The sequence below is a fragment of the Pseudorca crassidens genome, chromosome 8 (genome assembly GCF_039906515.1).
Source record: "Pseudorca crassidens isolate mPseCra1 chromosome 8, mPseCra1.hap1, whole genome shotgun sequence".
Lineage (NCBI taxonomy): Eukaryota > Metazoa > Chordata > Mammalia > Artiodactyla > Delphinidae > Pseudorca > Pseudorca crassidens.
The window spans coordinates 79,559,715-79,576,590 of record NC_090303.1 but is presented as its reverse complement, the minus strand read 5'-3'; the positions used below and the strand labels follow the sequence as shown (position 1 = coordinate 79,576,590).

Sequence of the window (16,876 nt, the reverse complement as noted above, 5' to 3'; positions counted from 1 at the left end):
CTAGAATAAGAATACCATCTCCGAAGCCTAATGGCTTGGATTTTATCCCAGCTCTGCTGTTCAACTAGCTATGTGACCTTGGGCAAGGTAGTAATCTCTATAAGGGTTAAATATGTATATGTGTGATTATTATGGTTTTTGTCATAATAATGTACAGTATGTCCATCCATCCATCATGAATATATATATATATATATATAGAGAGAGAGAGAGAGAGAGAGTTTTTATATATAGTGTATTATTGTGGAAAAAAAACAATGGGAGAAAATATAAATATGGCAACCAGTTTTAGTGTTCAAAAGAATTTTAATTTGAGCCTGCAAGTTCATAGATATAGAAGAAACAGAAGATCCTTCTTACCATGCTATTAATAATATTATTAATTATGATTCCTTTTCATTGCTATACTGTGCAGAGAGGGAGCCATTCAGAGCTCTCTGTTGACTATACCTACACTTTCCCTTCTTGGGAGTTAGTTTTTCCACCAATTTCCTCAAAATGTCACTAAATATTTAGTTTGTTATATTGATGGTTTTGTAGTTGATGATGGTTGCTTGTCCCTACCATCTGGCCCTTTTTCTCCCTTCCTAATAGAAGTTCATCTTTGATCATATGACTATTCCTTCTCACAGCCCAGGTACCTCAGGAGAAACTGACTTTTCCCCCAGCTCCAAGAGTTGGCCTGATTGGTCTAAGAATGCAGGTGAATTGTAATGTATAAAAACATCTAATCACTATGTTGTACACCTGAAACTAATATAATATTATAAGTCAATTATACTTCAATAAAAGAAAACAATAAAGATGAATTCCAGTGATTGGTTCAGGGATCCAGGCCTAAGCCAATCAGCACATGGCACGTCTCTGGCTACAAGATTCATTCACAAATGGGTATGTAAACAAATTCTGGCTAATTGGGAGAGATTTGCTGAAGGCTTCTGGGGAAAAGAGGTCTTTGGTATTTTAAGATGTCCCCCTGAATCCTTTCTACCTTTCCATGGTATGGAGAGAGGTGATGTGCTATAGCATTTTTGCTACCATGCGGGGAGCAGCCTAAGGAAAACCCCAATACTCAGAGGAAGGCACAAGACAGGAAGCTGAAGAAACAGAACTAGCATTACTGAATTAAACAGACCTAAAGTCTTTTGGCCTCTGGACTCGCAGTCACATAAACTTATACATTTTCTTACTGTTTAAGCCAGTTTGAACTGAATTTTGAGATACTTGTGTGTTAATTGAGTATACATATCCAAAGAGCTTCTTGTTCATTCTCCTATCAGAGTGCCCTTAATCCAGTTTGGTTGGCTTCATAAAATGCTGTATTTTAGCCAGAAAGACTTTTAGCCATAAAATCTTGAGGGGTCTCCTGTTCAATCACAATCCTACCATAGCGGGGTTGGAGACTGTACCGAAAGATTCAAAACTTCTTAAAGACCATTCTCTTAGGAAAATCTTCCACTTGTTTGCACTAATTTTCCTTTTTCTTTTGTTCAGATTAACTACTGAAAACATTAGATTTATTTCTCATGCTTTCTTTTGCTAATGTAGGTAAAGCTTGAATGTGGTACAACGCCAAGAGATGTACCCAGTGATTTTCACAAGTCCTTCATCTTTTGTATTTGTGTATGGCTAACAGAGGATTTCCATTCAGAAATGTCATTCATAGGAAGCAAGGGGCTGAGAGAGATAAAACAGATGATTCTGACCTGGACAATTTTGTCTAAATTTAAAAATATGACAAATAAAAATTAAATTAAAATGAATACATTATGAAATTTATACTACTTTTTAAATGAATAGAGATGGTACACATTGTATGTCATGTTAAATATTCTGAAATTCTTACCATTTGAATAATACAAAATAATATTTGAAATTAATATATACTAGAGGAAAAATAATGCAGAATTAATGTGTATTTTCGAGTCAGACTCATCATTTTTTTGTCTTTGATCTTCAAATCACTATCCTTTCAAAATGTATTTGATTTCTAATCCTTGTAAATGCTACAGTAAGCCTTCGTATCGTGGGCTTCACATCTGTGAATTCAACCAAATGTGGATTGAAAATATTCGGGGGAAAAACTTCCAGAAAATTCCAAAAATCAAAATTTGAATTTGCCACCCTCAGCAACTGTTTCCATAGCATCTAAGTAGTATTTATAGTTATTTACATAACACTTACATTGTAGTAGCTATTACAAGTAACCTAGAGATGATTTAAAGTATACACAGGTTATATGCAAATACTACACCATTTTATGTAAGGGACTTGAGCATGTATGGATTTTGGTATCATTGGTTGTCCTTGAACTAATCCCCCACAGATACCGAAGAATGACTATACTCCTTGTCTTTTACCTTAGTGGGATTTTTTTTCTTATTATTTGTTCACCAGTTCTTAGTTAATTTACTCTCCAGAAATAAGCTTTAGGGGAAAACATTAACAAATTCCAGACTACTAAGAATTTACTTAGTTGCTCTGCCACTGAACCATGGGTTTGATATTAGAACCAAAGGCTCTGCTTACTAGTAATCTTTTGCCTCTGTTTTATTTCTTGTTTCACGGGTGTCTGTTCACATCTTAAATATTATTTGCCACGAAAATCATTCACTGATGAATGCTGAGTTCAGAAATTACCTCTTCTGGGAAGGCTGTATGGATTCCCCTAAAGCCACTCAGCCTTCCCCTCCTCTGTGCTCCCCTAGTGCTCTCTTCATACCTCTATTGACATTGCATTTACCAATTTTCTTTTATTTAATTTTTTATATAGCTGTCTCCTTCACTAATCTGTGCTCTCTTTGACAGTAGACTCTCAACCTTATAGAATTTTGGGCCTCAATGCCTGCCACAAAAGCTGCCACAGGTGCAATCAATATGTTTCTTGTACCCCTGATTACATTTATGTCTTCTAAGGAATGTACCTAGTTTCTGTCATTCTATTTAAAGATTAGAGACAGTTACCTTTCACCTCCTCTGTAAATTGCAACTATTTGCAGTTCATCGTGGCTAAGAGACTGTGTTCTGGAGTAGACTATTTACATTCAAAATCCAGCTCAGCTGTTTACTAGCTGAACAACCTTGAAGAAGTTACTTAACATCTCCAAGTCTCAATTTCTGCAGCTGCAATGTTGATATAATAAGAGAAACTACTTCATGGGGGTTTGTACAAATTCAGTGAGAAAATTTATATCAAGGTCTTAGTAAAATGCTGGCTTATAACACACATTTTCACCTTTATGTAGATGGCAATGCTTCTGGGTGTAACTTCAGCTGTTACCATTACTGTTGTTATTATTAGCTCCTCAAATTTTTTACTTCCAGTGTGATTAGATATTACATTTCCAATAATAATGGAATTTTATTATGGGAAGGAAGGCTATGGACTTGTTAGCTTTGGAAAAATTCCAGGTCATTTTACAGCTGAAAATTAACATTATCAACAAGAAGCATTCATGCCAGGATTGTACTTTTGTTGTTCACAGGCTGCCTGTTTGCAGGAAAGCAAGTTTTATATTTCCAGTCGGTCTTCAACCCATCATTTGAATTCCCTGGTGTCTATTTTCAGGGTATTAGCAAGTGGTTATATGATTACACAAACTCTAAAATTCAAATAAAGAGTTGGCAGTGATAGGGAAAAAACGTTAATAGTATTTTGCTGTATATTCAAAATACTGCAAACTTCCCCATATTTCCATGCATGATATATCATTGTGGATAGGTCACAATGATATATCATTGTGGATAGGTGAAAGATTTAGAAAATTGATCTTTAACAAAAAATGCTGATTATTTAGTATTGTTCCACTAACTTTAATTTTTTCTTCCCAGTTCCAGCTCTTGAAAATTTGTGAGTGTGATGGAGATACGTGTAGGTGTATGTTTGCCAGAGGAAATATAAATGGCAATGCTTCTAGGTAAAAAGATAATCCCCAGATATGCAGATCCCATTAGAATTCCAAAGAATCTCACTTGACTATGTTTATAGCTCTTTAGCATTAGCCCTCTGAAATCAGGTTGAAAAAATTAAATTAGTTGGAACTTACAGAGACTGTCCTGTTAAAAAAAAAAGCTTAACTGGGACTTTTGGTTGGACTACAGAAAAATTGAGTTTACTTTGGAAATGGACCCATAAACTCTGTTCTTTGTAAATGTCATATTTAGGAAAGGAAAAGCAAATGTAAGATCAACTTGCAGATTCAAGTGTGTCAATTGTGAGGGGATAGCGACTAAAAACCAGCAACTGTCTCCTCAGAGATACACTAAATTAGGTCTGAATTGCATGAGCTTTGGTAGGCACTGAATACTGTACCCTGACTTGGGAGTACTTTCCCTGAATTCTGGAGACTGCATGTGAAATATTTAATTCATTTTTTTTGTGTATGAGTACTTCCAATTGCTTTAATGGGAGTACATGTACTACCGCTAGTATTTTATTTTTACACTCAAAAATTCTCACTCCTCCCCCAAACTAACGCTTTTGTGTGATTAGCATTAATCACACAAATAATAGATCTTTTTTCAACATGGGAAGAAGAGGGGGATAAGGAGAGAGAGGGAAAGAAGAAGGGAAAGCAACGTCCATCTGTTCAGCTAAAAGTGGGGAGTAGAGATGAGGCAGGAGGAAGAATTCATAGACTCAGAAAGCAGGAGAGAAAAAATTTTATATTTGATTCTGTGACCCTCCATCTACTGTGATGTTGATTTTTTAAGCACGAAAGAATTTTTTTCAAGTGTTCAGCAGTATTACTTCTTTTCTATTTTGCAATAAATTATCTGCTAATAAAATGTTAATTCTCTATAGGTCATTTCATCCCATGCCTTTTGGAAAACTTTTATTTTTAAAATCAACTTTATGGAGATATAATTTACGAACAATGCACTACCTACTAACTATAAAATTTTTGAGTTTTGACATATATATATATATACCTGAGAAACTACTGCTACAAATCAAGATATGGATTGCTTTCATAACCCTCCAAATATTCCCCATGGCCCCATACAATTCATTTCTCTCTCTGCTCCTGGCTCCAGGCAACCATTGATCTGTCTTTTGTACTGATAGATTAGTTTGCAATTTCTAAAATTTTAATGAAATAGAATGATGTGTACTTTTTATGTCTGGCTTCTTTCACTCATGATGATATTTTTGAGGTTGATCCATGTTGCATGTATCAGTAGTTCATTCCTTTTTATTACTGAGCAGTATTCAACTATATCAGTTTACCACTTTTTGTTTTTTTTTTTTGCGGTGCGCGGGCCTCTCATTGTTGCGGCCTCCCCCGTTGCGGAGCACAGGCTCAGTCGCTCCGCGGCATGTGGGATCTTCCCGGACCGGGGCACGAACCCGTGTCCCCTGCATCGGCAGGCAGACTTTCAACCACTGCGCCACCAGGGAAGCCCAATTTACCACTTTTTAAAAAATCCATTCACCTGCTGATGAACGTTTGGATAGCTTCCAGGTTTTAACTTCGTGAATAATGCTGATCTGAGCATTCATATACAAATCTTTGGGTGGACATAGCTTCTCATTCTTCTAGGGTAACAAAATACTTAGGAGTGGAATTGCTGGGTCATATGGTAATTATATGTCTAACTGTATTAGAAACTGCCAAATAATTTTTCAAAGTGGTTACACCATTTTACATTCCAATGAAGTGTAAGCTCCATGAGTTCCACATCCTCACCAAGCACTGGTATTGTTAGTCTTTTTAACTTTAATTCAAATGGGTATATGATACTATCTCACTGGGGTTTTAATCTGCATTTTCCTTAATGGCTAATGATGTAGAGCATCTTTTCATGTGCTCACTTGCCATTTGTATATCTTCTTCTGTGAAGTATCTGTTCAAATCTCTTGCCTATCTTTATGTTGGGTTATTTGACTTCTTATTAATGAGTTGTACAAGTTCATTATATACTCTGGGAACAAGTCCTTTGCCAGATATGTGTGTTTTTGCTAAATTTTTTTCCAATCTGAAGCTTGCCTTCTCACTTTCTTAATAGTGTCTTTTTATGGAAAAAAATGGTTCTAATTTTAGTAAAAACCTATTTATCATTTTTTTCTTTTATGATTTACTTTTTTTTTTGCATCTAATCTAAGAAATCTTTGCATAACTCAAGGTCAGAAAGATTTCCTCCTATTTTTCCTTCTAGAGATTTTATAGATTTTAGCTTCTCTCTTAGGTCTACCATCAATGTGAGTTAATGTCTGTGTATGACATGAGACGATGGTTGATATTTATTTTTTGTATGGGTATCCAGTTATTCTAGCACCATTTGTTGAAAAGATTATTTTTGTGCTACCTTTCCTATTCTGTCCAATGCTGATTTTCTAGTACTAGCCAAAGCTCATTTTTAAAGTATTCAGCAATATTATTTTATGCCCATTTTATAATAAGTATCATTATCTGCCAGTAAATGGTTGATACTCCATAGGGCATTTATCCTTTGTCTTTTGGGAATCTTTTTTTCAAAAATCAACTTTACTGACGTATAGTTTATAAACAGCAGACTGTATCTTTTAGTGAATATCACTTTTGAAAGGGGGTCAGAAGTGAAATCAATGATCTTTTGCTAGGTTCCATTGCTGGCTTCTCCCCAGTTCTATCTAGTGAAAATTATGGATCATTTGCCTGTGTCATGCACTGTGTTAGGAAAGAGACAAGAATAAGAAACCATTTTCTAGAAGATTTCATTTTGGGAACTAGGAATAAAAGCATGTCACATAGGATCCAGTCACTGCTGTAATAAAGGTTAAGAAAAAAATATTGACAATCCCAGAGGAAAGAGTTACAGAAAACTTCACAGAGGTGGCATAGCTTGAATTAGGTTATCTTTATTATAATTCCTTTCGCGTTCTTTTGAAAAAGAAACATTCATCACAGAAAATTTAGAAAATATTTACCTCATTAATCTGGATTTTGGATGTTAGCAATCTCATCTGGATCAGAAAGCTCAGTGATGAGGTGTGCCTTAAATAAAGAAGGGAAACCTGTATAGAGATCTTCCCTATAGAGTATTCATTTATGAATACTCTATGGTTTATGGTTACTAAAGCTAGCTGCACCTAAGTGCAAACTATTTGCCTTGGGCTAAACAAATGTGCTTCCTTGAAGAAAAGGAATGGATACGAGAGGAAATGGGATAGCTGTAAGAGGCCTGGAGGTGGGATTCCATTAAATGAAAAGAGCCATATAGAAATAGCAGTGTCTATGTTTCCTAGCACTCGCCCTTTGCTAAGCATCCTAAGTGCTTTATTGAATTCTCACAGCAACCTTAGGAAAGATTTACAAAGAGAGAAATTAAGGCAAGAAATGTTAAGGTCTCCGTGGTAGATTACTGTTCAAAAATATTCACCCTCCCTTACTATCACTTCCCCGTCCCACTGATCCTTGGTTTGGTCATGTGACTGGCTTTGGGCTCATGGTGGACAGAGTGTACTTCCTTGTCTCTTTACTTAGACTTTGGGCCTGGCCATGTGATTCTCTTTAGCCAATTGGATGCTAACAGATATAACACAAGCAGAGGCTTGAAATATGCATGTGTGGAGGGCTTCTCCTCTTATGCCTCTGCCATCACTATGAGATGAACATGCCCTAGGATAGCCTACTGGTCCAAAGAGGATGAAAGACAGGTGGAATGGACTTGGAACCAACCTGTAATTTGGAGCACAGCCCAGCGTGGATCAGGCAACCCACAGATGGTGAGAGAGAATAGTTGATTGTTGATTATTCCACTGAGTTTTATGGTGGTTTGTTATTCAGCCACCTAATTAAATGGCAGAAAGAATTTGAACTCTGACAATATGGGTACAGAGTCTGTATCATACTGCTACTTGTACAGGAAATAATGAATTCTTTTCAAATGTCTAGGTAAAGATAATCAGTTGGAGGATGAAGAAAAGGTCTATAACTCAGGAGAAAGTAATGGGTTTGGAATTAAGAGAATATTTCATCAATTAAAGAACTAAACCTTGGCAAATTGTTTAATCTCTCTGTACTTTCCTTAAAAGACTATTGTGAAAAATAAAGTACTAGCTGTCAAAGCTCTTTAAAATGTTGAAAGTGTTATGGAAATTCTAGTTTTTCCTTTAAGTCTATTTTGTTTCCTGCTGTATCTCAGTGCCTGATGTGTCATAGGTGCTAAGTACATATTTGTTAAAATAAATTGAAGTGAATTATTTTCAAACAGTATTCTTAGTTCATAAATAACAAAAGCACAAAGCATATTTATCATTAGGAAAGTAATTAATTTCTATTCTTGACAAGAGTAGGAAAAAATGTCAAGGAAGTTCCTTCCTCTTACAGCAGTAGACTGATATGGAATATACGGAGGATGTTCGTTTCTTATCTCTACTACCCAACTAATGGTACCAGACTGATGTTCTGCAAATCCTAACACTAATGAGAATGTTGCTGCAGTCTTCTAACAGGATACTTTCTGCCCCAAAGAGTGTTTCGTTAGTGGGAAAATATTTGAATTTAATATTTGTTCTGCAGTTTAAAACATTAAGTTTTATTTATAAAATACAGATAATTCAGAAAACAACCAAATGAGCTTGTGAATTCCAAAGTTAGGTCACTATGATAGGAAGAAAATGTTCATTTGTCCTTTTTCCTTCTCTGTTTACCATAAAGCAAGATATAGCCAAATAAGATGTCTCCCTTTTAATACATTTTGCATTTAATTCATTTAGGATTCTGGTCAAGGTTATGGTTAGTTTGGGTTCAGGTTAGGGGGCAAGTTTGTTCCTCACATCAAATCACAGAGACATTAAAGGATTAGAGGTGTTATATAGGTTGTTCTACTTTTTATTATAGCACAGGTTGCCTTTTTATCCCAAAACTTCTCCCATGATAACCTGAAAAAAATTTTGGTGGTGTAGATAAGGGTTACATCAGCTCTAAACTTTCCTGTTAAAATATTAAATGGGAACATTTGGACAGTATTGCATCACCAATGTGAAACTAACAGTCTGGAAGCAGTAAATTTTACTTAAGTATATTTCATTGTAGTGAGTGCTTCATCCTGTGACAGATATTCTTCAGTGAAGATTTTGGGTGGAGACTTTCTGTCCCCGCTAAAATCCTTTAATAGCTACTCCTAATCCTGAACCAGTTCTGGCCTCCTGTTCACATGTGTTAGGAATGTAATTACATCTATCAGTGTCATTGTTATATTAAGAGTTATAGACTAACCCTAGTACTGAAAGAAAGGAGGGAAAAGTTCAATCTTCTCATTATTTTTGCTGCAGATTTTCATCATAATGATTTCTTTGTTTTATTTATTGTAAATCCATTGTATCTGTGCAAAGACCATATGTTTGCAATTCTTGACTTGGAGATGCCAGAAGATAAAAGGAGGGAAATAAACATCAGAAATACAAATATAACTGATATCCCAGATTCCTTGACAGGATCCGGGGTATTAAAGCTGGTTTTACCCTACTCACAAAAGTTTATCTAATTTTATCGTCCCCACACTCCAGATGAAATAGAAATTAAATAGGAAGAATTTAGCACTCTAGTAGGGACTTAAATCTTTTAAAAGAGACAAAAGGGATTGAAATGCTCAAGATTTCATGGTATAAGAATGATACCAAGACAAAAATGTTATTTTTGAAATGTAAAATTCAAAAAAAAATTCAATTAAAAGAATTTCTTAAGCCCAGTGTTGCACAAACTCCAAAATTTGGGAGACCTTCTTAACATCTTCCTCTCATTTTTGCCTAATATCTATTTGTTCAAGTTATTTCATTTGTACCGCCTATATTTCTTTCCAGTCACTTTCTTTCTGACATTTCCATCGCCCTCAACTATCTTGCCATTTTCTAATCTCAACCTGGCTGATTTTTATTGTAAAAAATAAAATATATGACTATAACTCTGGTGCCTAACACCCATCATTGCTCTTAGGATAAAGGCCAACACCTTTGGGATGGACTACAGAGCTCTTTTCTGTCTGGCTTCAGTTCTCTCCGTTCCGGCCACCCTGGCCTTCTTTCCAGCGTTTAGAACAAACCAAATTCCTTCTTGCCTCAGGGTCTTCAAATATGTTCCTCCTTCTGCCTGAAATACTATATAATAAATATATATATTTATTACCTATAAATATATAAAGTTTTTTTTTTTTTTTTCCGATACGCGGGGCTCTTACTGTTGTGGCCTCTCCCGTTGCGGAGCACAGGCTCCGGACACGCAGGCTCAGCGGCCATGGCTCACGGGCCCAGCCGCTCTGCGGCATGTGGGATCTTCCCGGACCGGGGCACGAACCTGTGTCCCCTGCATCGGCAGGCGGACTCTCAACCACTGCGCCACCAGGGAAGCCCAAGTATTTCTTTTTGAAATTATCAAACATATTCATATTAATAATACGTGTCTAATCATATTTCATCTATGGCACCACCCACCTTACCTCCACCCCAGATAACTTTGAAGCAAATCCCAGGCATGTAACGAAAGACTCTTTCTAACTCACACTTATCCTCAAGGTCTCTGCTCAAGCTCCACCTGTTTCCCCCATCCCTCTGCCATCTAGGTCATACTGCCTGGTCATATGGTCTCATTGTACCCAGCGCTTCTACTTTAAGAAATCATTTCAGTATGTAATTATATATTTATGTGTATGGTTTTTGTATTAGTGTCTATCTTCATCCTATACTTCATGTCCCATGAGGGAGAAATGGTGTCTTTTTTGCTCATCATTCTACCTCCTCTTCTTATCAGAGTGCCTGGCTCAGAGTGAATTCTTAATAGATACCCATTAATTAAGCTGTGGGGATTTTCGTAATAGAACCCTGCCCATTGCTGCCTTCTTAGCATTCTTCATGGTCTTTTAATATCAAAAGATTTCCTGCATATAGCCCCTGTCCTGTGGTACCTTTAGTCTCTCCAAATAGAGACTTCTATCCTCTCTTTGATTTCTTCTGAAGCACTTGATCAGGTACTATTTTACCAACAGGTGCAGTTGGTCCTATTTTCAAAATGAATGTGCAGGCAAAACTTATAATTAATATTTATCTTCTCAATCTTTTTAATAATCATTAGCTATTTCTTTTACATCATAATACTATTTTCTCCCCACTAAATACAAAACAACATTGTCATAGAAAGCAGTCTGTGGGAAGGTGCCTTCAACATAAACGTTTATTATGTATCGTATAACCAACACTATGGTCAAGTGAATGGAAAAATATTTCATTGAAAGGCTGATAGATTATCTTAATGAAAATGGTTTTCAACAGCATTACTTGATTTTAGTTTCTTAATTTTAAATCACACAGATTTAAGTTTTGCTGTCTTTTATTTATATAAACCCCAATATTATTTAGAGTTTCTATTTCAGTATGAGAAAAATATATATATTAAGGAAAATTAAGAAAGTTAAATTCTGGGAAATATTTGAGAAGGTGAAAATGTCCCCACAAATCTGGTATCACATATTTCTTAGAGTTATTTTATAACTTTTTAAGATAGCAGTATGTTTTGATATTTTGTTGACAGAAAATTTTAGCCTAAATGTATAAGTTCTTAATAACTGGTCACTAACTAGGTTTTGCTATTTTGCAACATAATGTTATATAGGATTCTGTTTATCACTACTTCATAATGACTACTAATCTAGTCAAAGTTTTCAGCAAAATTACAGCATCAGCTTGGATTAAGAGATGTAATGATTGGGACTTTCCTGGTGGCACAGTGGTTAAGACTCTGTGCTCCCGGTGCAAGGGGCCCAGGCTTGATCCCTGGTCATGGAACTAGATCCCACATGCATGCCGCGACTAAGAGTTCCCATACCACAACTAAGGAGCCGGCAAGTTGCATCTAAGGAGCCCGCAAGCCGCAACTAAGGAGCCCATGAACCTCAACTAAGACCCGGCACAACCAAATAAATAAATATTTAAAAAGAGAGAGATGTAATGATGGTGTAATTCAGAGATGACTCTGTTCAAAGGAAGAGAAAATTATGAGCCATTGCTAGGAAAGCAAATCTATAAAATTAAATATGTCCGCAAATCATAGCAGTAAATTTTTTTTTTTTTTTTTTGCGGTACACGGGCTTCTCACTGTTGTGGCCTCTCCTGTTGCGGAGCTCAGGCTCCAGACGCGCAGGCTCAGCGGCCATTGCTCACGGGCCCAGCCACGCCGCGGCATGTGGGATCCTCCCGGACCAGGGCACGAACCCGTGTCCCCTGCATCAGCAGGCGGACTCTCAACCACTGTGTCACCAGGGAAGCCCAGCAGTAAACTTTTTATTTGATATTTTCATGTGGTTATGTGATGAGGATTTGGTTCTTGTCTTGGACACACCCATATGTTGGTATTATCAACCTTCACGACTCCAAATATTTCCTTTCATGAACACATTTTCCCTTGTCACCTTGTCACCTCCACTGCAATGGCTTCTATTCCTTTGGCATAAGATTGTTCATCTTAAAAATAAAAGATCCTATAACCAATTTTAAGCACTCTATTAAATCTGTTTATAAGTGATAATTAAATGGGATATGAAATATTACTTCTCCTAACTGTATCTCCCTGAATCAGAAATAAATTATATAATTAGCATGTCTTAAATTACTTTTCCCTCACTAGGTAAATAAACTTACTAGAGAAAATTATTGAGTTAATTCCTCTACAGTTCTTTAGCATTTGAAAGGAAGTGCTTACATGCAATGTCATTTCTAATTTCCATCAAATTGGATGTTTCACAGGACTTTTAAAGACTATTATTGACCTTGGTATAAATGGATACTGTATATAATTCAACTGCTTCATTTGTCATATGTGGTATGTGCAAAGTGGCTATTATTCAGAAAATGTCAGTTGAAATGAGAATTTCAATTATTTTTTTCACCTATAGTTGGCAACTAAATCTGGGGCAAAGATGCTTTAATAATCTGTGATATATGAAAAATAAGTTATGCAAAGATTCTGATTATACTTATACTGACATCTTTACAGCATAAGACTTTTTAGAGATTAAACTCTAACCTAGTCTTTTAACCACATGTGTAATAGATATATTTTAGCGTTCAAGTATCTGACCAAATTAAATTAAAGATACAGCACCATCTTATGGATATTTCTATATCTGTAAAATATATAAATATAAAAATCTTTTTGAGTTTGGGAATAGAAAAGCTTTATCAGTAAAAAAAAATGTAGGAGGAGAATATTTTACTGTAACAAGGAAAAATGTTGCAATATTGAATAACTTGAATGTGTATGTGTGCATGCATGTATGAATGTGTGTGTTTGTGATGGTAAGGTAAATAAAGAGATTTGTAATTCTTTTTTCCCTTCAAAATTAAGAATTTGAAGAAGACAAACAACAGTTATTACAATACAAATTCATAACTTTGTGAAATAAGACATGTAGCTCAGAATACTGTCAGTCTCTAAATGACTCTGGGACATCACCGATTATCACCTTGCAAAGAAGTGTTCTTATAAGACATGAACCACACTTTATAGAGAGTGATGAGAAATTTAGGTATGATAATAAACCTATTTAACTATCTGCTGATACTATAGAACTGGTAATCAAGTCTCCTCATATTTATCTAGAATTTAAATGTTTTCATAAGTGATTTATGCCCATTATTTTGTTCTGATTTTAGATACAGATTTTTTTTTTTTTTTTTCCTGCGGTACGCGGGCCTCTCACTGTTGTGGCCTCTTCCGTTGCGGAGCACAGGCTCCGGACGCGCAGGCTCAGCGGCCATGGCTCACGGGCCCAGCCGCTCCGCGGCATGTGGGATCTTCCCGGACCGGGGCACGAACCCGTTTCCCCTGCATCGGTAGGCGGACTCTCAACCACTGCGCCACCAGGGAAGCCCAGATACAGATATTTTTGAATAAACACTTCTTAATAATCCTTCTTATTATTTTAATATAAAACACATAGGCAATTTAAGGTGATTATAGAAAAATGGATGAACAGAACTCCGCAATTAATTATTAAGGTGTAGTTACATGGGTATGGTTCATATCCTTCATGCTTAGCTCACTTTAGTTATCATATATAGACCTGAGGCTCTACATGATTTACCCAGTTTATATGGTGTAGAATTATCCCACTTCTAACCAAAGCACAGATTCAGTAGTTCTTAACTTTTTAGGGTCCTGAACTCCATGATAAAAGCTTTGGAACCTCTCTTTTTTAAAAAGTCCATAGATACAATACATTTTGCACATAATTTTAGGGGCTTCTGGACTCCCTGGAGCTCATCCATGCTCTACGATTTTAAATAGTATTCTCCTTATTTTAACATTTATTTCCGTAGGATGTGATATTGACAAGTAAAAGCCAGGAGCTTTATCACAAAAATGCAAGGTCTTCTTGTGGTAGAAGCAATCCATAATTTTTACACACACACACAAACACACACACACACACACTCCTATTTGGCTTTAACTCATGTTCTTCCACAACTAAATTATATTAAAAGACCAGTGTAAATAAAGAGGTTATTAGTTTATTTTATACAGATTTTATTTTCATGTTATTTACAGTGAGATGTAAAAATATGACATTGACTACAAACAATATAGAATTTTTGGCTTTATCCTCACAGAATACTACAGGTTCTAATAATGTCCTATTATGAATAGTTTTCTATATCATGTAGACGACTCTAAATTTCTAAATTTTGTTTCAAATGTAAACTTGTAACTGATTTAATAAAATTAAGTTATTCCTGGATGTCCATATTAATAGAAAAAATACAACATAAAGTTGAAAAATTCTAAGCATACCATATACATATTTTTATGTTTACTTCTGAGATGTGGATAGGTATTTTATAGCTTAATAAGAAATCCAGGGAAATTTAATAGATTTATAATAGTAGCATTATGTTTAAATGCAGATCCAAGACACTATATTAGATGTTAACTTAATTTTTCGTGTTATCAAATGCAGAATTATCATAATGTAAAAATTATTTTATTGATACTCTAGAACACTCTCGCTAATTTAATAAAATGCTTTAAGTTGTAAGAGCAGATTCCATAAAAATTCATGAAAAATTTAGATATCTGATCATTTAAAACGGTAATGAAAATATTTCCACCACCTATACCTTTAACTGTAATACGATCCATGGGATGGATATAGCTGCTGTACGTAGTGTAATACTTACTTTGTCCTTAAATTGGGAGGAAAGTAAAATGATGAATTAGCCCCGCCCCAATCGGCACCCCGCCCCCACCCCGAAGTCTGAGGAGGCGCAGGGGGGCTCTAGTCGCTGGGCTACTCTGCGGACCACGTGCTGTGCTCCCACCTCCCGCTCCTTTGCAGCTGCCCCAGCTCAGGGCCAGGGCCACGTGGCGCCGCCCCGGGGACCCCGGGTCATCCTGCGTGTGGGAGGGGGTCCTCAGGAAGCAGGGGCCTGCGGGTCCCCAGATGCAGTGGGGGAGGTGGGTGCCGTGCGGGCACTAGCTGGTGGGTCGGGCGAGGAGGCCACCATTTTCAGGGTGAGGGTCGTGCGGCAAGGCGCGGCCCTGGAGGAGGGAGAGGTGGCGGGGATCGGGGAGGAGTTGAGGCTATTGGTGGAAGACATCATGCAGGGGGTGGAGGCGGGGGCGGAGGAATAGCAGGAGGAGGTGCAGGTGGAGGAGCCCCAGGAGCAGGGGCAGGAAGAGCCAGGGCCGGGACCCGGGACCCATGACAGCCCGGCCCCTGCCGGAGGCGCTGGCGGCCCTGTAGTTAGAGCTGAGCCCTCTGAATGCCCAAGCCAGCAGGGCCTACACTTGGCTCAAGTGCATGATGGGTCAGACGCGGAAGCCTCACTTGGATGGAAGAAGGGCCATCATCTGGGGCATCCCTGGCTTCTGGGCCAGAGCCATCATGAACCAACCCCAGATGTCGGCCATGATCAGTGACCAAGATGAAGACATGCTTAGCTACATGATCAGTTTGGAGGTGCAGGAACTGGGCCATCCCAGGCACCGCTGCAAGTTGATGTTTTTCTTTCGGAACAACTCCTACTTCTGGAACGACGTGATCATTAAGGAGTATCACCTTAGCATCGCTGGATATAGGGCGTCTCGTTCCACTCCAGTTCAGTGGTTCTGGGATTATGAACAAGGTGCCCCCAGCGGCAGGCAGGACACCACCAGCCTTAACTTCCTCAACTGGTTGTGTGACCACAACTGCCCAGGGTCTAACAGGATTGCTGAGATCATTGGTGAGGGCCTGTGGCCCAATCCCCTGCACTAGTACCCCAGGGAGGAAGGCCCCACCAGGACAGACCCATAGATGAAGGCTCTGGGGGAGCCTCAGAGTTTGGCCAAATAGCACAAGAGGCAGGAGGCATCTACAGATGTGGGGGACAGGTGGATGTATCTACCTATGCAGTTCTGGTGCCCAGGGGAGAAACGAGGAAAGGATGGCCAGTGAAGGTTCCAGAGACCACGGCCCCACGTGCCGGGAATGACACCCAGAGAGACATAAACAAGTTACCAAGTGAAAAAAAAAAAAAAAGAATTAGTGATGCAATGGTAAAATTAGAGACCTAACCTTGAAAACTAGGGATTCTCAAAATATGGTCCTCAAACCCCTGGTTGGGGGTGTTCCCTGAGACCCTATCAGGGAGGTCTGTGAGGTTGAAACTATTTTTATAGGAATACTAGGATCTCTTTGTCTTTTTCACTCTGTTGATATTGCATAGATGGTGCAGTAACAATGGTGGATTCATGCCGGAGCTTTAGCATGAATCAAGGCAATGGCACCAAAATCACTTAATAATCATTGTGTTCACAGGCACACACTCACAGAAAAAAATAAGCCAGATTCACTTATGAATATTTCTGATTAAGCAGTAAAAAATATTATTTTTAAAAATCTTAACCCTTGGGTACACATT

At 37.5% G+C, this 16,876-nt stretch overlaps 1 protein-coding gene across 1 annotated transcript; it reads left to right on the top strand.

Annotated features, from left to right (window-relative positions):
* The first annotated feature begins 15,066 nt into the window (after window positions 1–15,066).
* Window positions 15,067–16,269, top strand: LOC137228721 (testis-specific Y-encoded protein 1-like). The gene is given in 3 exon segments (XM_067745599.1): window positions 15,067–15,099; window positions 15,192–15,668; window positions 15,670–16,269. Coding segments are annotated over 3 exon segments (1,110 nt in total).
* Window positions 16,270–16,876: the final 607 nt, after the last annotated feature.